Below are 23,491 nucleotides of genomic sequence, written 5' to 3'. Positions count from 1 at the left end.
GTTCCGCGAACATGAAGTTGTTTTCGGTTTCGGTTTAGGAAGTTATGACCGACTAGATATCGACTCGATCCGCTAAAAGACAGAAGAAAAACAAGTCGTCTGCGCGTTCTGTGGACACACGACACACTACACGCTCGCTAACCGCACGAACCTCGCGTTTGGCTGCGAAGTTGTACTCCGGTTCTGCAATTGTCGAGTTGCACCCTATAAATCTCCAATGCCAGTATTTCCGTCCAAGCTGTCTCCTAACGGCGTCAAGTGTTTGCCGCTGTTTCTTCGTGGCACCGTAGTGAAAGGGTTCGGCCGAGGCAGCAAGCAGTTGGGTATACCCACCGGTGAGTGATTTAATTCCGCTTCTTATCCGTCCCTGCTTCAATGGATGTCAAGGTGCGGTCAAGGCAAGCACCTGGGAAAATACGTTTACCGACGCTCCCTCGTGCGTACTTGTTTCTTATATAAGTATCGCGTACTACAAGCCAACGGCACTGATTACCAGCGCACTCCTCGAAGTCCATCTGATAGCGCCCTGTACCTGTATACGGCCTTTGTTGTCGCTGGTTCCGCTAGCCGAAACCTTTGTGCCGGCGGTTTTTCCTTACAAGATTTCCGCCGTTTTAAGACGATGGAGTAGGGCCTTTCTGCAGCTTGCGTAATATATGGAATAGTGCGTAAGGTTAATCGCGTTCGGCTTCGATTGATTCGTGCGCCTCTCGCCGCGGGCCTGTTGATTAAACATTTATTGCGTCAGGTGAGTAAACCTCGGTTTGATGTCTTTTTCCTGCTTTCCTTTATTCTTTCTGGATATTTCTGCGTGGCTGGATCGTACCGTGTATAGCGCGTGGATTACGTTTCCCGAGTAGAATTTAATGCTAAGAACTCGCGTCATACGTCGAGCGCTGCTGGCACGGTCGTTTTCAAACACACTTGACCTAGAGCTTGCTGCTCTGCTTGATCCCTCTTCGGGTGTGCTCATCATCTTTAATGTAGATCCGCTAATCAAGCTCATTGAAGATAGAAAATCAACTCTGTGGCCTGAATGGACGAAATAAACGGAATAAACAGGTCGTCTTATATGATGCTTTAATTACCTTGCGCGGCGTAAAAAGATTTTATTTTCTTCATTTCACCTAGCTCCACCATGGAGGCACTTCGATCATTATAATTACATTCTCAGAATTTTAAACTCTGGTAAAGGAAACTAGTTTTATATGCTAGCAAAACTACTTAAGATGCGAAAACTGCAACCTATGTTTGCGTATGGTGTTCAGTAATACATATATTGGCTAAACTTCTGCAAGATTACAAACTGGAAAACGGTTAATTCCTGTCGGCCGCAGAGAAAACTTTCACCACGATATCATTTCAGTTTCAATTTATCTATAATTGAAGCTAATTTGCCACTACAAGCCAACAAGGAAAAGAGAGAGGCACAAGCTACAAATCGCACAACTGAGCTCTGGTCAAATTATTTTCATCTGAGTAGACTCCACTTCACAAGTTGATTTCTGTCCTGACACTAAATTCGTAACTATCATTAGGATATAGCGTAGTTCAGAAAACTATACATTTTTTAATATATATACATAGCTCTTCCTTTCTATGTATTTCAGTAGCTATTATACAGCAGCTGAACCTTTGTGGAGTATTCATGGCATTGCCTTGCAGTTTTGCAGCCTATTTGAGAACATTGTAATGACATTTTATCAAAACATCTGGCACTCGTGAACTGTTACAATTATTAAAGGGATAAATGGATGCCAGGTATTGCCCTAAGGCTCTATTGCATGATATCTGTTATAGAATAACAGCAAAAAAGGCTCAAATTTCCTTCCCGATTGTCAAGCGAGCCCCTATAGTTATTGAGTATTATGTAGCTTATCATTACTTTTTTTTTTGGGGGGGGGGTATATATCTGAACTAAAAACAGCACTTAATTAGTACGTGGCACTTCGTCCATCTATCTCAATTGCTACGTTGCTCTCGTACGTTTCAACGTGCCGATGAAATTCACAACGCGCGAGGCGTTAGTTGACCTTTCTAAATGTCAGAGGGAAAATTTTGAATGTTGCTCTGCTTGCAGAATTTATTTCTATCAGTGCTGTGCTGATACTTTAATCACTATAGTGTTGAAACGGCCCCTCACCAGGCCCCAATTCTGGTTATACGCTGGAAGTTTCTACGTGCCCTCTAATGAGCGTCCAGCCGCAGGAATTTTTCAAATTGAATACGTTTTTTTTTAGAACCGAGGGTTTCGTTACAGTCATTGACTTTGGGACCCTTGCCTGCATACTATTTGTTACATACTCATGGTTACTGAATGGCGAACAAACTGAAACATTTCAGTGGTGCGAACTCATTTCAGGAGGTTATGTAGGAGTATTATGTAGCTCATCATTATTTTTTTTTTTGGGGGGGGGTATATATCTGAACTAAAAACAGCACTTAATTAGTACGTGGCACTTAGTAGTAATTAGTAAAGCCACTGCCACGAGACACTACTACTACTACTCCTCAGTACTGCTCTCTCCACTTGCCCCGTCTAGCCTGCGCAAGCGAAATTCCTTCCCTGCGTTCTCCCATTGGTTCTCCCTAACGGACCTCCATGGATCGCGTGACGCATACGTCACGAACCTCTCTCTCTTCCCCCCCCCCCTCGGTTTGTTGCTGCGCGGTGGCCTTCCGCTGATGGTGTCGCGCGCGAGCTGTTGTGTATGTCTCGTTTCGCGTGGCGCGCGATTGTGCGCGCTGTGCCCTAGAACACCGAGCTGACTAGCGGTATAAGTCAGTGCTACACGAACATTGAGGCAGACACAAACGGATCACACAGCATGATCGCGCGCTGGAACACGGTAGGAAATTGCATAGTTTCGGTATCAGCACGCGCGACTAGAAGCTCTTTTTATAATAAATTAGGAAATTTTCTTGTACTCATAATTTTCACCTATAAGAAATTTAGATTTAATTGATCTAATATTGGCCTTAAACCTAAAGCTGGGAATATTGTCAAATCACCAATTAATAGTATTGTAAAAAAAAACTGCACGACGTGGGAACAAGCAGACGAAACGGAAGTACATCTCTCTCTTGCTGCGGTACGAAGTAAAACAAATACACGCAGACATTCGGTTTGTGTGTTTTATTATTTCTCTAAACCTTAATTCGTCTATCGATGCAACAGATTACACAAAAATTATGCTGAACCCACGCACTGTGGGAATCGATGTAAGCGAAGCTTTCCGTGCTGGATGCTTTGACGATAATTAGTGGTAATGTTGACGGCTAAAGCTTAATTTCTTCGACGTTAAGGCTAACGAAAGATCGGTTAGTTGATGTTAAACGTTACCTTGCGTGCACCACTGCTGTTTGTCTGCGTAGTACACAGAACACACAGGGAGAGGTGTTTGCTTGATGCGTGTTGTGCGCCATATTTTATAACCTCTGAGAGGGCTGAGCGTTGTCATTGCCTCACATGGCACATCGAACTGTGGCCGAAGTATTAAACTTGAATTGAATTAAAACTTGAATTAGATTATGGGGCTGTACGTGCCAAAACCACACTCGGATTATGAGGCACGCCGTAGTGGCGGACTCCGGATTAATTTTGACACCGTGATGTAAATTAACGTGTCCCAAAATCTAAGTGCACGTGCGTTTTCTGTTTCGTCCCCGTCCAAATACGGCTGCCGCGATTGGGATCAAATCCACGACCTCTAGCAATGCCATAGCCGCAAAGCTGACGCGGCGGGCACAGAAGTGTTGATTTGACGGTCGGCCGCTTCCGTAGTGTCTCCTGGACCCTGCGGTGCGCCTTGATTAATGTGGCTCTGCTTCTGCGCGCCCTGCATAAGTTGCTCTCTTGACATTTTGTAAAGCAATGAACGGGGCTATAGTTGGTGGACGTTCATGATTATATTGCTCTTAGTGTTATACTGACAAACGTAGGGGACAGGACGCGGACGTACTTGCGCTACGTACGCCCGCGTCCTGTCCCTTACGTTCGTCAGTGTAAGACTAAGCGCAATACAATCATGCCCGCTTGACATTCGCATGGCGTTTATTTTTCAGAAATAGCAGCAACGTACTGTACCGTACCTTGAACTTAAGCCTATCCTGTGTCCTCGCAACCGCTGTCGTACAGTAGTGGCGTTTCCTTGCCTTCTCACTGCACCTCCCCCCTTCTCTTGTATGGGAACTGCCTCTTCTCCATCTTCTCTCTACAGTTCCATATGCGTCCCCTCTGGCCTGCAGTTTCTGCAGTGCTTCTGAGGGGAGCCACGGATAATTAAAGCTGTCAAGCGGCTAAAGTGGCGTCGGCCAGGGAGCCCTAGAGGGTATTGTGCACATTCGACGCGGTGGGGTGAAAACGAGTTTCTCCCGTCGTCTTTCCTCTCTTACTCGCGCCTGCCATCTTTGAACCCCCCCACCCCAGAAGCGGTGTGCGCGACAGCAGCAGCCCACAGAAGCAGCAGTGGGAAAGTCGAAGGAAAAGGCAAAGAAAGCTTCGCCTTAATAACAGATGTTGCCTTGAAAAAGTCACGAGTCACTAAGTGCGACGTCGCAGCAAGGACACATGTACCACGTAGGCGCACGACGTCATCCCTCCTGCTTGGAGGGCGGCGCCCGCGAGGAGAAGGGCAAACGGCGCCCGGCTCTTACGCGGGAGTTTATGCGCGAGGCCGGCTTGGCCGGAATGTATGAACATGTAGTGTTTTGTTTTTTATTCTTGATTTTTTTCACTTTTTTTTTCTTTGTTTGATGATCCCCACCATTGATTCGCACCCCTGCTTAGGCCACTAAGCCATCATCTCTCCGCGGCGCGTAGCGAAGTAATTTTGCGCGCATTGTATGCGCGGCGCCTGTCAGCTCAATGTCCACGCCTGGTGAGGGGCCCTTTCAGACAGTTTCATACAATGCTTTAATTCTCTTTACTTCAATTAGGTCTCCCTCTGGTCGAATGTCACAGCACATGCTGTACATTGCCGTGTTTGCTTTTCATGGTAGAAGTGTCAATTTATTTCTAGTTCCTTTCGTCGTTGTTTGCTTGTTCCTTCCGGCTGTACTGACGTAATAAACCCCTGTGGCTTTCGTCACAATAAATTAAATCATGCGTTGGGGGCAGCTGTTCTGCTGCTGCACTGTTTTGATTTCTTAATTTAGCACAGGATGGTGCCTCTGTTTCCAGCTGACTCATCTTGCACAATAGTTTTGTCACAGGTGCGTACACGATCTTTACCGTTGCGGCCAGTTTATTTTCTCAACACCGAGTCGGAAGTCCCGTACGTAGGCAGCTCATGTGCGAGATCCATCCAGCTGTACTTAGCCGCGCGAGACCTTTCCATGAAAATACTTTTTTATTATTATTATTATTGCGATGGACACTCCAGCCGCATTTCGGCCGTCGCCGTGAGGTTTTGTATAAAGTCCAAGGGTGATAAAATCGTTGCCGCGCGCGCCGTATGCTGTATGTGCGAGGGTGAGCCGGCGAACGCGTGCGCGAGCGAGGAAGGCGGGCCGGGAGCTCGCCCTCTCCTGTCTCGCGCTAGCACGGGGGTGAGGCGGCTGCTGCCTACACGTAGTACGTAGAGGCTTTGCGTACGTAGAGCTTCTACGTGTCAGCAATGCGCATGCGTACAACGTAGCGGGCGCGCGCGCCTCTCACGGACGTACGTGAGATTCAATTCTTTGCGTGCGTTTCTTGCGCACGTAGACAGCTTCGCGTGGGAGTTCCGCGAGATCACGAACAAGCGATAGCGGGCCGCGCGCGCGCAGACGGCTTGCATTGAAACATAGCGACAGGATCGAATTGGCTACCGCCGTGTTCACATTTCCCGATAGATGGGGCTACGGGGTCTCTATTGGCTAGTGTACCTGTATATACAGGAACACTATCTATTGGCGCGCGTCGCGTACGTGTAAGCTAAAAGCGTTTCAGATGGCGTGCACGTAAGGTACGTAGGCTTTTCACGTTTGCTGACGTGAAGCCTCTACGTACATGTAACTAAAACTGTCTAGTGATCTGCGACGTGGCCATCCAAAGTGCGCGCCCGCGCGGGCCTGCGATGTTTGCTGGGTGCGCGTAGTGCCGGTAGCTTCGTATGCGCTGTGCTTTCGACGTTTCGTTGGCGTTGATGCGAGAAATGCACGAAGGTTAAATTCGCTCGCTGCTGCTTCCTCGATTCCCCACTCCAGCGTTTTGACAGCAAGTTTCCGCGGTCATCGAGCAAGATGTGTTCATGTTTACCCGTGCGCGCGTGACACCGTGCTTGTTAATTTAGTTCGTAAGCAAATGTTTACAAGCTTATACGGCTGTTAAAACTACTATCCTTACTTCTTATAGCTATCTATAATTTGCTCTCGCAGTCGGTATACTTTGCCTCTCGGGCGAAACTACAGCTTCTTTTTTGTTTTCTTCTTCAATCGTTTCATTGCCTTGCACTGTGCAAAATGTTTAACTTTGCTACCTTTGTGAAAGCTACAACAAAGCTGAGCATTAAAAGTTCAGTGTAGCCAAACTCCTCACATGCCACAGGCATGACTTTAACCTTGCATTAGCATTATAGCTTTCCAAGAAGGCCATTTTAAATGCCAACTGTTCCAAAATATTTTCAGTGCTCATGTTTGCTTGTGCTGCCATGGATAAGTGAAGTATAAATGGGAAATTATGAAGTAAAGCACTTTCTGAACCTAAACCAATTCCATGGTACAATTTCGCATCACTATACAAATCGATTTACCAGTAATTATGTAAGCCTAAAACTAAGCATGCAAGGCAAAACCATATCAACATCACAAGAACATCACAGGAACTGGGGATAGTGGGAACAAAAAGAATGCATTCCAATTAGGTATAACTTGCTTGCATTTCATTCATCTACAGTAGCTCATCTGTTTCTACATTCCAAAACGAAAGTGGGACAAGCAACAGTTACTGCATTTGGTTTCTGGGGCTGATTCCTATTATTAACTAAGACAAAAATCAATATCAAATTATGGGATTTAAAGAGTCATTATAGAGAAATCATTTGAGCTGTATTAGTAAATTACCCATCTGCAGTATCAAAAAAGGACACTCTTGCCATGAGAAAGGGCTTGATAAGCCAGAATTTGTTCAAATACGGGACATATGGAGAAGTCACCTTGAAGTTCCTGCAACAGCTCACCAAGATGTCATAAGCTTTGACAATGTCTGCTCATGCATAGTTCACTTTCTATCAGTAAAAATTGACTAGATAGTATTCTAAAGTAGCCGAATATTTTGTTTACCAAGCTTCAGAGACTTCTACTGAGCAGCAGACAAAATACGAGAACATGCTTTGGAATTTGTGACATCACACTGACGTACAAGCTCCACAGTTACGATGCAAAATTCAAAATGTGGAACTTTGACCTTCATCTTCTCAGGTAATACCGTGAAATTACCAAAAATGGAGCTTTGAAAAATATTTTGTCAGTCTAGAGTTATATATAGACACATAGGCTACGAAGGATGGCGTAGTGGAGGGCTAAACGTAAATCTGAGTGCACAAGTGTTTTTGCATTCTGTCCCATTGGAATGTGACCATGGAGACAGGGGATCGAATTCTCCCTGTAAATCAGCAGCACAATGCCAAAGCCACTGAACCACAGCTACCTGCCATGGTGGTGTAATGGCTATGCCATTGTGCTACCAAGCCTGAGGGTGTGGGACCGAATCCTGTTCGTGGCAGTCACATTTCAGTGGGAGTGAAATACAAAAATGCCTGTGTACCGTGCATTGGGTGCACATTAGAGAACTTCAAGTGGTCAAAATTAATCTGTAGTCCCTCGCTATCACATGACTCATCATCAAATCACAGCTTTGGCACGTAAAACCCCAGAATGTAATTTTAACCACAGTGGCAAGTAATAATACCCACATGGGCACAAGTAAACAAGTACATATAGAGGCTAATGCGTCCCTCTTGCCTCTAAGGGGAGATGGCAGCTGCAGTTGTTTTTTTTCATATGAGAGGGTGAAAGGGTTGCTGTGGTTTTGGCATTCTGTGTTAAAAGCTACTGTATATGTTAGGAAAAATTTTGCACGCTGAATTGGAAATGCTGACATGTCTGCGAAATGGGGATGCTGAACATGGTGCTAAAATTTCTGAAGTTTTTTTGCCATGGCATCTCTTTGTGTAATTATGCATCAAATATTAGCCATAGTTTCAGATTTCCATTTGCCTTTTTTTTTTTTTTCAAAAGCAAATGCCAGGATGATCAATTAAGTTGGCAGATATATTACTGCCATTTACTGGAGCCTAAGAAACTTGAGTTTGTACTACCAGGATGTAAGAAATAATATACTACACACACTTACGACCTAGAAGAGAAATTCAGGATTGTATTGGGGCTGTTCGGGTTTTTTTGTTTGCACATGTACCACAAAGGTTAGAAAGGCTCTAAGAGAGTATACACCTTTTTTTTTACTTTCTTTCCATCATCGCAAAAGCCTTTCATGTTTCTTTTTTCCAGTCTCCATCATTCTTTGCTCTCTGTTGAGCTGCAAAACTGTGCTTTGCGATCCCACTCCTTATTAAACCTGGTCAGAGCAAACTCACAGGATGCACCTGGTTTGATTCCAAGTGCACTTAGAACAGCAATTCCTGCTGCACTTTCATTATTAGCCTTGCATACACATTTGGCATGTTGGAGCACAACAGCATAGCAAAATACACAGGTGAAGTTAGACATCTGTGAAACAGCCATGCTAATACACAACAATGTAGCCTGCCTAAATGAAAAATTTGCGCTCACAACTAAGGAATGTATGATAAAGTGAATCTGTTTTGCATATCAACCACATTATTCAATAAAATCAACACATAAAGGAAACCAAAGCCGCTAAGACGACATGTAAACAAAAACCGCATAGTTTGAAATACAAGGTTGTATGGCATGGTGTACGGCATTTAGCAGCTTTAATAAAGGTAAAATTAGACATCTACCCTATCATAGCAATCACTACAAAGAAAACCTATACAGATTCTTCGAAAGAAACACCTCATAGTTAAAGAAAAATTTGTCCTGGTCCAGTGTTCAAACCCAGGACCACTGCCTTTCTGGGGCAGTCGCTCTACCATCAGAGCTAGCCCAGGCGGCTAGCAGATGGCTGGGCGAAGTCGAATTTATCAACAACTCGAAGTAATTGTTAAGGGAAAATGAGACATCCACCCAATCGTAGCAATTGCTACAAAAGAAACCCATACTGGTTCCTCGAAAGAAAAGCTGCGTAGTTGAAGAAAAATTTGTCCTGGTCTGAGACTCTATCCCGGGACTACCGCATTTTTGGGGCAGCTGCTCTACCAGGCTTTTCTTTCAAGGAACCCGCATGGGTTTCCTTTGTAGCAATTGCTACGATTGGGTGGATGTTTAATTCTCCCTTTATTAATTACTTCTCTCTACCTTGCAGGTTTCTGCAGAACTGATACATCAAACACTTAGCAGCATATTTAAATACTTCAGACTGCTTGTTCACGCTTGCTGTTGCTCTGTTTTACTCGTAAGATTGTGCATAATTTCGTGACACTAAAACCTAAATATATATATTTAATTTCTTGGTTTATCATATCGACATTCCCTCATGTTGCTGAAGGTGACTGTCGGTTGAAGCCTGCGCACACTATGAATGTGTGAATATCAAAGTTTTCTAGTACGAATATTGAACAATAATATGCAGGTGCATTTATTACTAATTTTCTTTACTATAACACATCGCAACATTGCAGTTATGTTGCCAACAGTAAAAAACAGACTAGTAAGCCATCAGTAAGTGAGTTCTTATTTGACCTTTGTTATTTCAATAAAATTGAGGAGATATTAATGAAGGGAAGAAGGAGAGGTCAGAGAGCATGTCTCTAGCCTGCTACTCCTCACTGGGAAAACTGAGTAAATTTGTGCAATTACGCTGTTCCTGAAACGCACTTATAATGCTGTGGAGCATTTGCATAATTAACTATCTATTTGTGCGGCTTCATCAACATATGCATTATCAAATGCCTGTCAACTTGGGGGCATTTAGAGCTGCACCAGTTGCCATACAAGCAATAAGCTCAAGAGCACAGGGAACACTGCAGTTTAATGGACTTAGCTAGGCAAAGGCTGTGCTAGCACCGAAACGGAGCAGTGGAGTACTATCAGCATAAGTTCAAACCCAACCAGTTCTGAAATTACTCCAGTGCATTTTGTTTTCTACTTTAATCTGAGGTGATATTCTGGCATTGAGCAAGGAATTCCTTCCTACATGTATTCCACTTTGTACAATTTCACCATATCTTCAGCTTTGATTGGCTAACAGAACTGCTACAGCCTCTCTGAATGGCTGAATATGCCACCATTACAACATTTGATTATACAGCGTAATTTGACGATGTCCAATGTGACAGTTGCTTAATCCAGGTTCAAAAATATACTCTTGGCACTACTCCATGTTTATAAAATGGCTGCAGAGCGATTACATGTCACTCTTGCATGTAATTATACGGGAACACAGTGTCCTTACGTTTCCCCACATTTTGCTCTACATGCACATAGGCCTCGGGCAGCACAGAACCTGTGGCAAGCACCTTCATTCTATTGTTTTCCTACATTGTGGGCAATCAGGCGATCTCAGTGTCATCAAAATACTGCATTTTCAATAATATGATGCAACCTTTATCATTGTTTGCTTGCATTAAAAGAAATGACAGCAGAGTCATGGGACCTTGCAAAATCACAGACCAATTTCCTATGAAGCTGTACATTTCGTGCAGAAGTACTAATAATTTCAGTTGTCTAATTAAAGTACACACTTTAAAATGTCCATATATAGTGCTTTTGAGCACCTGCTGAATTTTCACCAAAAGTCGTACTTAACCTGCACTTAATGCAGTTATAATGCTGTGGAGCATTTGGATCAGTAATATACTGCAAAGGCTGTAATTAACCTACACAATTTGAACTTTTCCTATATATCACCACAGCAATGTGGTAGCGCATTGCATTGGGGCATTATGTTGCCTCTCTACAAGCCGCCCACAGTCTCAGTGCCAGAGTGAAGTGAGGCAGTAGTGCTGCAGGCGTTCGGGAAAAGCGGGGGGGAGCAAGAAAAAAGAAAGGCAAGTAGCTAGGAAAATATACACACAATCAAGTCTTAAACACTCATTGGCTATAGTCGTGGATTATAGCTGCCTGCAAAAACTAAGAGAACTTGTCTAGTTTGTGAAGGACAGCATTGGTGCTTCATATAATGCATGAAAATTGGGAAAGAACAGGAAGGCAGTAATTATTTTGAAATCTTATAATTAAGCCATAAATGCTAAAATGGTCAATGTCCACTGAATGTGAACTCGGTGTCACATACATAACTTTGAGCAAAACAAGAACAAGGTGAAAGCAAAACCCACCGTTTCGACAAGTGGACTCATCTTCTTCAAGTGGACTTGCCTTGAAGAAGACACGTCCACTTGTCAAAACATTGGCTCCTGCTTTCACCTTGTTCTCGTTTTGCTCATAGTCTTGAATTTCCATCTCCCGCCCTCCCCATGTTTTCCCTGGACACATAACTTTGAGCACTTGTTGAAGGACTTTTTTATATGGGCTGTAATTCACCCAAGCACATTTAACTGATGAATATTATATAGATAATTGGCCTTGTCTGACGATCACTACTACTAAGTTTGTTTTGAGTATCTTTGGTGCACAAGCATTTTGTGGTCTGGCCTTCTCTTGTAACACCTTATCTTTTGTTTTCACTTAACTGCTCTAAGGACATTATTTTGAATTCGTTATCTTTATCAGTTTCACCACTTGCTATGATTTATATGAGTAGATGTCACTTAACATGACTATCTCTTGTTTTCTTGCTTAAGAAAACAAAATTCACCTTTGTTTTCTGAAGTATATACGTCAGCTTTTATATTGTACATTTGTGGACAATGGGCATTGTGTTTGTGTTGATTAAATATTACTACAGCGTGTGTTTTGTCGTGGCTTACATGGTATAGAACAGCTCTTGGCTTCCATTATGGGGCATCTGTTGCATCAGCGCATTAGCAGTTTGCTGTTTGTTACACAGCTTTCTTTTTTCTTCTTCTAAACAACACTGCAGTCATCTAAGGTTGTTAGCTACTCTGCTTTATTCAGCAATTTTTCACTGAAAGAAATAAGGAAGCTGCAAAATCAATAACGGGTATCACATTCGATTTCTCATAACAGCCAACTTCTCGCAAGAGCTGGTCTCAAAAATTCCTGCGGAACTGGATTGTGGAGTCTACTACGGTTGGGCTTCTGTCAATGATGGCCCTGTCAACAAGATGGTGATGAGCGTTGGCTGGAACCCATACTACAAGAACGAGAAAAAGTCGATGGTAAGTGCTGGGGCAAAAAACATTAACAGCTCTACTAGCATCAATACTGGTGGTGTGGTGGCCATGCCAGTGTGTGGATGATGGCTAGAGCATCAATTTGTCTTGGCTTTCTTTTTCTGGCTTCGAACATCCATGTGGATTCCTATATTAAGGTTATTAAAGCTAATTTGTCATTGTATAATCGTTACATGCAAATGTTCCCATTCAGCCTCTGTTTTACACCATTCGGCTGTATTGAGGCTACTACAAATGAAAGAAATTATCTAGAATTTAGAAAAAATTGTTGTCCATAGTGTATTGTACTGCCCACATATCACTAATATTTAGTGATACACTGGGTAATTTACAAGCTATGACACTCCCGATAATTATTCTTATTTGGCGTCAACATTGCAACACTCAGCTGTATTCAAGCTACAAGCAAAAAAGTTAGATTTAGAATACGAAAGATAATTGCCAATGATTACTGTTATGTACTGCCAAAATATCATGCATGTGTAGTGACAAACATGATTAGCTTATCAGCTGAAGATTATGCAATACAATGATGTTACATTTTGTTCCTGTTGCTCTTATCTCATTTCACTTCCTTGCAACTGGAGAAATATTGCAGCACAAGTGAAGTGGCATTAACACATTCATGACACATTCGTCCATAGAATTGCAGACCCTCGAGCTCTTTTCAGCCACACGACACATCACGTCAGACTGAAAATAAATGTGCTTTTCACAGCTGCTGTGGCACGAAAACTTGCTAGACAGGCTGCAGTAACTGTGACATATGTGACTTAGTCTGTTTCACTTGCAGCTGCAGGCTGCAGCTGCTATTTGTGTTGATGCTAATAACTTTCAACGGCACTCGTGCCTTGTTCTCGGCAGATGGTGCTGCCATCTGCTGCTTTTTAGTGTTTCTGCATATCCTTTTGGAATATACAGGGGTGTTGTTCCTTTTTTTTGTCTAGGATTGAGGCAAGCATATTTTGTCAGGTTGATGGTGACTTGAGGTAATGTACTTAAGTGTGGCATGCCTTTGGCTCATGTTAATTTGAACTTGGGTGATTTGTAGCTGCAGTTAATAAGGACCTCTTTTTTTTTTAATTTTGGCTGGCAGCCCATGCTTACTCCAAGCATTAGTTATGTAGCTTAAGTGTTGTATAATGTAAACCTTATGATTCCCTGAAGGAAGCAGTATCAAAACAAATGCGCTTCTGGTGCCTGCGCCTCCTCCTCCTACCACCTCTTAAAAAATTTTAAATGTCACAGAGCATTACATAATTATTCCATAGCCCATATAACAATTTTGTATTAGGACCTTTTACAAAGAAAGCAGCCAACTTTGAACAGCCATTTCAAAACATGTGAGCGCCACTGAATCACATTTATATTTTTCATTGTGTAACTGATCTTGTAGCATGTGAAAACAGTATTGGCTACATCTTGGTTATTTTGATGTATTGCCTTGCTCATATATGAAAGTGAGATTTCAGCTTAGAATAGGTTGGGGCCCTTGAAAGATAAATCAAAGAAGCTGCTACAGGTAACTGTGAAAGCAGTATTTGAGAATTTTACAGCGAAATATGAGCTAAAATTTTGCTAAGTCGTCATCAGTCTTGTTGCTGTGTTACTCTGATGTTATATAGTAGTTATAGGGGCGCGAAATGCGTCCGCTATAGACAGACACGCGCAGAGAGAAGAGAACAAACTTTTGAGAGCGACCGGCGAGCAGCCGGTGAAACCGAGCCTTTATTGTACGTGACTTCCACGCCGAGACAAGGAGGCCGGCGCCGCGAACATTAACATCCGCTCCTTGTGCAGACGCTCACGGCGGCGGCGGCGGCGGAATCGGATCCACTACAGTAGTCTTGTTTGTTGTCTGTGAACAAGAAAAGATGGGTCTATTGCATCTACCTTGGAAGCACTGTAATGAGAGTGAACAGTGGATACTGCTAACTGGTGCATATAGATTCATGAGCAAAGCTTGTAACGACACAACAACATAAATTTACTGACTTGCACAGCTCCCAGTCGTTTTCACCCACGACTTATATTACAGGTGTTGTGCCATGCTTATAAAATTTTAGAAGCCTAACCAACACGTTTTCAAGTTTAAATTGGGTTGAATTGTAATTTTCTGTTAAGCATGCTACTTTCATTAAGTATTACGTAAGTTACTCCAAAAATAATTATAGTGTAACTGAGGACATATGTTTCAAGCACTATTCTTTTTTTTTTCTTTTTTTAAATGAGTGCTGTGCTTACATGTCATGGTTATATGTCATATGTCACTTGTTTTATTTCGCTTGCAAAGTTATAACATTAGGTCCATTTAACTTTGGTGTGCACAATTCACTGCTTAAAACAAGCGAAACAAATCTGCGTGTTAAATAAATGTCACTTATTCTTAATCTCATTTCATTGATGTAGGAAACTCACATCATGCACAAGTTCGACCAAGACTTCTATGGGGCAATGCTCAAGGTTGTAGTGCTGGGCTATCTGAGGCCCGAAAAGAACTTCAACTCTCTAGGTGAGCATCTGTGGTTTATTGCTTTCAGCACCGCCTTCTTTCCTGTTCTAACTGATTTCTGTTTTGTAGCCTTTAGATGTGTTTTGTAGGCACATCATCATCGTTAGCCTATCTTTATGTCCACTGCAGGACGAAGGCATCTCCCTGCAATCTCTAATTGCCCCTGCCTTGCGCTAGTTGAACCCAACTTGTGCATGCAGATTTCTTAATTTAATCACCCACCTAGTATTATGCTGTCCCCGTCTGCACTTCCCTTCCCTTGGCACTCATTCTGTAACTCTAATAATCCACTGGTCACCTACCCTACACGTTACATCGCCTGCCCAGCTTCATTTAATGTCAGCTAGATTATTGGCTACCCACATCTGATCCACACTGCTCTCCTCCTGTCTCTTAACTGATCTAGACTTCCTGTGGGCACATATTGGTGCTTTAATTTACTGGATCACTTGGCATCCACTGAAATGGGTCCAAAACACCTCTGCAACAAAGAATAAAAAACTAAAATGGTAATTACGAAATTGGAAAGAAAATTAGGCCTGTTTAAGGTTTGTGTTGACTCAACTGTTGTAAGCATTTCTTTAAAGAAGGTTCCAAGGTATAACATTCCTTCAAAGAACTGCATTGCGTTTTGCTCCCATAAGTGCCCAGTGTACTGTATAAAGCATTAGCATTAGTTTTAGCATTAGAAAGAATAAAGCACAATTCAGGAAACTCGTAAAGCCCTGTCACAATAAAATCTGGCTGGCACTTTTTTCTTAGACCTTCATGGGTTAACTAAAATTTTAATGAATTTCAGCTTATGCTTTAATTAGGCATTCAATTAGACTTATGTCCTGATCCATTAATGTGATTATATGTTGCCAAAAAGGCATATCTTGAACCCTTACTGCATTAATTTTTATCTTCTCTTGAAAAAAACTATACAAGCTTTTGTTTAGACCTGAAATGCCTAAACCAACCTCCCTTTTATGAAGAAATGCTTGGTTGCATATTTATGAGGCAAAATTGTGCATCATGCATGGTACACCACATACTTATGGGTGTGTTTTGTGACCGTGCAAATATACATTTGAATTGCAGAAAACTTGCGAAAGGTATCAGAAAGCTTTAAAAAACATGACACATTGCTTTAAGCAATGGAGTGTACTATTTTTTTACTGCTCCAGCTAATACAAGTATTATTAAAATTTTATTATGTCATCCTTCACTGACTAATTGATAGCTTCAGTATCCAGGCTGGATCATTTATAGACCTAAGTTTTAGGTTAATTTTTCTTTTGCGCAGTCTTTAGGAACTTAATGCAAGCTGAAGGAAAATCTTCATATTTCTTTGACAGTTATTTGTTGCTGCTGTTATGAGCTACTAGAACTCGGCAGGCACCACGCTATCTTCATTGTAATAGCTGCTGGCATTTTCATTTTCTTGCCTATTCTACAAAAATAGTGATGCTAAGAAAGAGTATAGTCCGTACAAATATGATATCTAATGTGCCAACAAATTTCTTATTTTTTAACAAATCTCTACTCTGCTCCTCAAAACAACCTCTAGCTGCATGCTGCATCATATATGATAGCTTCAATAATGCTGGCCTCACAAAACCACCCGAATGTATTTCTCTATCAAAAGATCTCGGTAGGCTAAAAATCAGCAAATAAACACCTTGATATTCTTTGTGTGCTGCTTAGACTGAGTGTATCAGTGCTTAGACTGAAAATGTATCATTAGAAAAACTTAGAGCGCTATAAACACACAGGACGTAGAAAAGGAACACACACCACATGCACTTAGCAGAAAGCGTGTGGTGTGTGTTCCTTTTCTATGTCCTGTGTGTTTATGGCACTCTAAGTTTTTCTAATATTGCATTACCAACTAGCCCACCTATTCATACTTTTGTGAAAATATCTTGTTTATTTAAACAGTGACATTTTTAGGCATTGTGTGAACTACATTTGTATGTAACTGTGATTCACCATACATATTTTAAAAGAAAAGTAACTCAAAAATTATTTCCAGTACTGAAGTTGCTATATATTTCATTGCTAGAGAGGAGGAAGATTCTGCGTGAATGCATGATTTTTTTTTCTTTTCAATTCTGTTATGATAAAGGACGTTCTAGAATGTGTGTACCATTTATGATACGCCATGTGATAATGTGATGAAAGGTTAATTGCTGCTGTCCATTGTTTAGTAATTGCATTCAGAAACAGTAATGGAAAGATATTAATTTAAAGGAGTATGACACATGCTTTTTGTTTCCCGACGTTTATGCTTTGGTTAGTCGCTGTGCACATAATAAAGTTAAACCTCGATATAACAAAGTAGGTAAAGAAAGTAGGCAAAATCAGCAATTTGCTTTGTTATATTGAAATTTCGTTGTATTGAAATTCGACCTTTAATGCAAATAAGTACAGTCGCCAATCGATTTTTCTTACAATGATAGGAGCCGCAAAACTTTCGGATTTATCGGCCTTTAAAAAAAGAAAGCTTATTTTAATGAGAAAGCAATTTATTTTGATGAATTTGGTAGTCGGCAACGAAGCCAACCACACTTTCGCATGCACTCTGCCCCTGCAGCTGATAGGGAATGCTTCGTCTGCCTTTCGCTCCAACGAGTCACCGAAACTCGAGATTACGTAACCCCCAATACTAAACGCGCGGGAAGACAGTTAACATGATGCCACACCGTCTCGGCACGCCCACTCTTTGCACACGCGGCAGATTACCTCTAAAGCAAGGTGCACGGCTGCGTATGCTCTCAGTACAGCCATGCGCAACCGCGGCCGAAACTCGCGCCAGAAATCGCGAAGTGCCAACTTATTCCCCCACTCCACCCCCAGCCCCTCTCGCGCGTTTCATCGCGTCACCGCGAGCGACCGAAGTCCCCTCTCCTCTTTCCCTTTTCCAGCGCGGGAAGGCGGCACTCATATGAAGCCACCATCTTTCTTGTCTCCCCCTCGCACACTTTCACTCGCACCTAAAGCACAAAGTGCGCGGGCCGCGATAGGATCTTATCACACTTGTTTATACCGGACATGATGCCGGCTCCACTTCGGCGGTCGCCCTTGTCAAGGCATGCGTGATTTGAGAGGTGGGTTAGCAAGCAGCTGCCTGTAATTCTATCATTTGACCGTCTGCGTCCCGGAAGTTGCCATTTATTGCCTCGGCATTCGTTTGCGGCGGAAGCGAAATTTAGTTATATTAAAATCACATACAAACACACTTTGTTATACAGAAGTTATAAATATGTGTTCTATGGACAAGAGGTTATGAAAAGTTAAATACTTCATTATATTGAGAATTTTGTGATATTGAAGTGTATTATATCGAGGTTTAACTGTAATTAGGGAATGAAGCCATAAACGCTACGATGCAACCAGGCGCTTCGCCAGAACTCTTCAGGGAGGGTAAGGTTCGATTATTCTCCGTCAGGTTTTCGAAGCTTAGTGCATAATGATACAACCGTTACCCTCAGCAGGCCCCTGGTCTACCTGCAGGCATGTGTCATCCTGTACTTGACTGGGGCAGGCGTTCGAACGATATGCACCTTTGCTCATAGGCGACATGCCAGGCATAAAAGGGAGCAGGGAGAGTTGGTCAGAAAAATTTTGGGGTAGGGGACTGAAGCCCAGTCAGCCTTCCCCCCCCCCCCCCCCGTCTGCGCTACTGAATGCGACTACTAACAATGCACAATAACATTTGAGGCTAGTTCTAGCTTTGCTTCACAATGACTGCCGCAAGAGACACGGCAGCTGTTGCAACTTATGTAAAAGTACATGTACTTGCCATGGGCTTAGTTGGTGCATACTCTACATAGTGGAAAAATACATTCACACTACATTAGAAAACAAGTAGGCAAGGGGCAGTGCCTGGTTGCCCTCTTTTCTTTTGTGACATCTTTGCGCTTCCTTGCTATGTTATGAAGCTGATAGTTGGGTGGCTTCACAGCTGATCATGTGTGCTCACAAACCCGCAATGCGAAGGAGTGCACCAGTTCAGCTGCTATTTGCAGAATTTGCTTACTAGCCGCACATGTGATAAATGTCATCACTGTCTGAATCACAATTTACCTTACGTAGGTATCATTTCTAAATTTGAACTGATTAGTCTCTTGGTGTGCCTTTAAGGTCTTCCCTGAAATGCCTGGTAGTCAACATGCATTAGTGTAATCATACACATAAATTCTGGGTTATCATAGACGTTGTGTTGACTTGGGTCATTCTGAAATCAGATTCTGTGATGCTGTAGAGCAATGTAAATTTATTTGTGCCTAAGTTCCTTTGCTCTTATGGTCACACTTGCACTAATTAAAGGCTGAAGAGAGGAAAATGCTTTGCTATGTCTTGTGATGAAATTTTCATTGCTCTTTGGTGACATTCATCTCCCCTTTTTCCACTGTCCTGCCACCTGTCACTTGTCTTGCCCAGATGAGCTAGTTTCAGCGATCAAAGCAGACATCCAGAACGCTGATGAAAGTCTCAACCGTGAAGAGTGGCGGCTGTTCAAGAGTCACAAGTTTTTCACGGAGAACATTGCAAATGGCATCGACATCGTGCGCCAGGAGACGTGATCCTGGAATTTTTAGAGCAATTTTACAATTGGCCCCACCACTATTTTGTATGTTCCTTACTGCGACATATGCTAACTTATTTGTATCATTTCTGTTCCATCACCTTTCCAAACTGAAGCACATTCCTTGTCCCAGGTGTAAAGAATTTATGAAGATGCAAGGCGAGTGGTTTAATTTCGCGCGATTCTTCAAGCATGGCCTTGTGAAGGAATTTTCCTTGAGGGGGCACATTAACGAAAGGCTTAAGGCAGCCTTGCAGTTAATCACCATCTTTTTGTGCCCATTACCTCCACAAAAACTAAATTATTTGTATCATTCTCTCTCATTATTTGTCCAAATTGGAAGCTCATTTCCAGTACCCCCGGTGAAGCGCATTTGAAAGAAGTTTTCTTCTTTTAGCAAGACATCTTCAGCTTTAGTATTTCTTTCTTTTGAGGGTGATTATTTAAAACAGTATTTAGCACCTAGATTAGATGTGTTAGCACATCTTTTTTACAAATATTGGTGTTATTTTGTTTCATATTGAAAGAAACAGTTGAAAGTGTATTAATATTGTCATCTATTTTGTTATATACTACTGTTGTCACAGTCAACAAAATGTGAGAGAAAACTGATTTTGCAGAATTTAACTGAACGAAAGAACTGTAATTTCCATGTTGTGAAGGAACTTGCAAAGCAATTAAAAAACAAGTGTAGTTTGCCAGTGTGCTTCTGTTAAATGTTTTACCATAAACATATGTAACTCATTACCGGCACGATCTAACTCGTGATGAGGCTTCGTGTGCACTAAGGAAACAGTGAACCATTGAGATCTTGTAAAACATTGGACAAGGGTTCAATGCCATTGCAAATACCTTAGCACGCAAGAAAAGGCAAAATCAGAAATGTTCATCACCTGCAGTGCACTTTTATTTCATATTTATTCAAGATATTGAAGTTAGTGGAAGCATTCCTTCTTCATGCTGTAAAGGATCACATTAAAAAATGCAAACTACAAATGTTCACTGTTTATTTATGGCGTCATTGTTGACATGCGAGTACTGTAATGTAAATCTGCCATGCTTTTTCATTTTGAAATCATGACATTGTAACTTGAGGTGGCTATAGACATTTTGCAGCAAGCTGTGTGATACTTTCTATGCCCTGAATTGATAGAGCTTTCTTTCCTTTTTATCTTTGCTTGCTAAAAAATTGCAAGGGTGATTGGATATTCATAATAGAGGGCGTTTGTCCTGCAGTGGACTTATATAGGCTGATTGTGATTGTATGGTCTTCCAGTTTGCATGAGAAACCTTGCGGAACTAAAGATGATGCTTCATTGTTGAGGCTACATAGCAAAGCAGGTTGGTTTAGCATAAGCAAGGTAGCCTACTGGGCAAGCCTTATCACTGAAAAAATGCTGCTCTCTTAGTATATCCTTGCACTTAAAGATACTTGAAGTCACCATTAGACTTGTACAGTAGAAGCCTGCTAGCACATTCTTTACTGATAGGTTCTTATGGTTATGATCTTGCTGAAGCCTATAAGCATAGCAGCATGCTTGCATAATGTTATCTGGGTGCTATTACCTGTCAAAAGCATGATAGAGATGTTCTACTGCAGTTGTTATGCTACATTTTTACTTTTATGGAGTGTCTAGTGGGAACAAGGTGTTGGCTGGCCTTTTCAAGCACATGTGCTAAATTTATTACTAATTTATTCATTTTTGGCAGAATTGGTTTCTTCTAAATGTTAGTGTGAGGTTTAAAGCAGTCGTGTTGGGTTTATCGCATTTGCATAATGCTTGTCCATGTTATATTGTCTTGGAGGTGCAGGCTTTTGAGATTTTGATGCCTTGTTGGCCTTACGTAGCACGTAAACTCATTTTCCTTACAACTCCAGCACCACCATCGCCAGCGGACAGCACAGTTGTGAAATCTAACATGCTTTATCGGATGTGAAATTTCTCAATGCTTTGTTTATTATTATGCATTGAGAGCCTCATCTTGATGCATTTACAAAGAGATCTGACCTATTGTGTAGCTTTTTTTGTACGCATCTGTTCGAATGCTCCCTTATTTTAATAAAGGAGTTATGGTAACATGCCTTATCACACATTTGTGGGTTTTGTTGTATATGGCTCTTTTTTTTCAGTCCCTGTTGTAATAGCCCAGTGGCTATGGGGTTGTGCTGCTGAGCTCGATGTGGTGGTTTCGGCTGTGGTGACCGCATACCGATGGAGGCAGAATGTGAAAACGCCCATGTACCCTGCATTGGGTGTGTGTTGGAGTACCCTGAGTGGTCAAAATTAATCTGGGGCACCCCCCCGCCACACATACTATAGTGTACCTCATAATCAGATTGTGGTTTTGGCATGTGAAATCCCCGAATTTTATAAAAACTATTTTGCTGCACACCATGGCACACTTGCATCAGCTCTATGGGAACACATTAAGTATTTAGCTGCAAGCGATGATCACTATTTACAGGTTCACTTTGACAAAAGCCTTTCAATTTAAAAAAAATAGCTTTAGGTACGCATCTCTTAAAGGGGCCTGCCAACACCCTTTTGAAGTTAAGTATGCCAGCCTGCTCATTATACAAAGATTACACATGCATTTGGCATACGACATGCATTGCCTTTAAAAAGGAGACTTGTTCTTTCGTTCATCCCTTTGCAATCCCTACCACATTTTGTTGCCAACTGCGAAGTGGCTGTTGGCCATGTCATTTCACATGTTGTGAATGGGAATAGTAGTAGAGAATGCAAGAGAACAAATGAAAATCCTGAGTGGCATAGAAAGTTGAGTCCACCGAGTTGCACAGCTAAAACGGACCATAACCATACTGGACATACACTGAAGAAATCCACTAAAAATTGGAGGACGCTTAAGCTTCACCTTCAAGAGTGGAACGCGACAGCGTTCCCGTCGACCCGCCAAGGGGTGTAAGACAGTGGGCTACGGCGCAGCGACTACGCGCCCCGCATCGGACGCGGTGAGCGTCGAGCAGCGCCGCGTTCGGCGCGGCAACGGAATGTGCGCCTGAGCAAGCGACGCACGCCTGAGCCTTAGAAACAGCTCGTTTCTAAGGCAACACCGCATCACACTAGAGACGCTCTTGTACCGCTTTGAAGCATCGAACTCGTGGCTGAGTGGTAGCGTCTCCGTCTCACACTCCGGAGACCCTGGTTCGATTCCCACCCAGTGCATCTTGCAAGTTGTTTGTTATTCATGAAGTGCCTGCTGGGATGTATCGCTCACGGCCAACGCCGACGACGCCAGCTTTTCTGCGACACGAGCTCCTTAACGCTGTCGCGTTAAAATGAAAATGGGAACATAATCACTCTAATTGGCGGGGATCTGCAGCTTCTAACACGCTGGAAAAGACTTCAGATAATGCTACAGATGATGAAACATAGTTGTCAGCATACTGTAACTCAGCCAAACAAGAACTAGTTGGCAATCGGGACCATACTTGATTATCTTATTGGTGCCCTTTCATACCTAAGGGGGCTTCTATCCTTTGCAAGCAAATGTCTTGTCGTTTTCTAGTCGATTGTCGAACTTTCTTGACACGGCAGCTCTGAGCTTCTAGAATTGGTACAGGACACTCAAGCAGGTGCAAGCTGCATTCTGCAGTCACTTGTAGTTGTCCAACAAGAACATGCCAGCGTGTCATCATCTCTCACTTAGGACACAACTCCGCTCAAAGTGAGCCCAGTGAGACTGACAACTCCACAAAGCTCGCACAGCTGTATCCATTCAGGTGTGCAAATTGCAGTCTGCTGCTCTGTCTGGCACAAGTATCACAGTTGTGTGCACCAAAAAGAGGGAATATGTAAGAGAATAGATGCTACAGGGAGAGATGTGATCTTACGTGCACTGTATAGGCAAGCCCTGTACAGTTTCCAGGATGGCACGACAAATGAAGTACAACCAATGTTTAAAGTTTGCGGACTGTGATTTAAGAAAAAGCTGAATGTTTCCACTGCTTGGGCATAGAGCCTGTTCCGATTTCCTAGTATTCTGAACACTTCAAAAGAAAAATAA

At 42.4% G+C, this 23,491-nt stretch overlaps 1 protein-coding gene across 1 annotated transcript; it reads left to right on the top strand.

Annotated features, from left to right (window-relative positions):
• The first annotated feature begins 89 nt into the window (after positions 1-89).
• On the top strand, positions 90-21,574 carry Rfk (Riboflavin kinase). Its single transcript, XM_065428870.1, has 4 exons — positions 90-335; positions 12,211-12,362; positions 14,787-14,889; positions 19,318-21,574. Exons 1-4 carry the CDS (start codon positions 218-220, stop codon positions 19,458-19,460), a joined length of 516 nt encoding a protein of 171 aa, XP_065284942.1. The 5' UTR covers positions 90-217; the 3' UTR covers positions 19,461-21,574.
• The last annotated feature ends 1,917 nt before the right edge of the window (positions 21,575-23,491 follow it).

This window comes from Dermacentor albipictus, chromosome 4 (genome assembly GCF_038994185.2).
Source record: "Dermacentor albipictus isolate Rhodes 1998 colony chromosome 4, USDA_Dalb.pri_finalv2, whole genome shotgun sequence".
Classification (NCBI taxonomy): domain Eukaryota; kingdom Metazoa; phylum Arthropoda; class Arachnida; order Ixodida; family Ixodidae; genus Dermacentor; species Dermacentor albipictus.
Note: the sequence above shows the minus strand (reverse complement) of the source record. Positions and strands in the feature narration are given on the sequence as shown.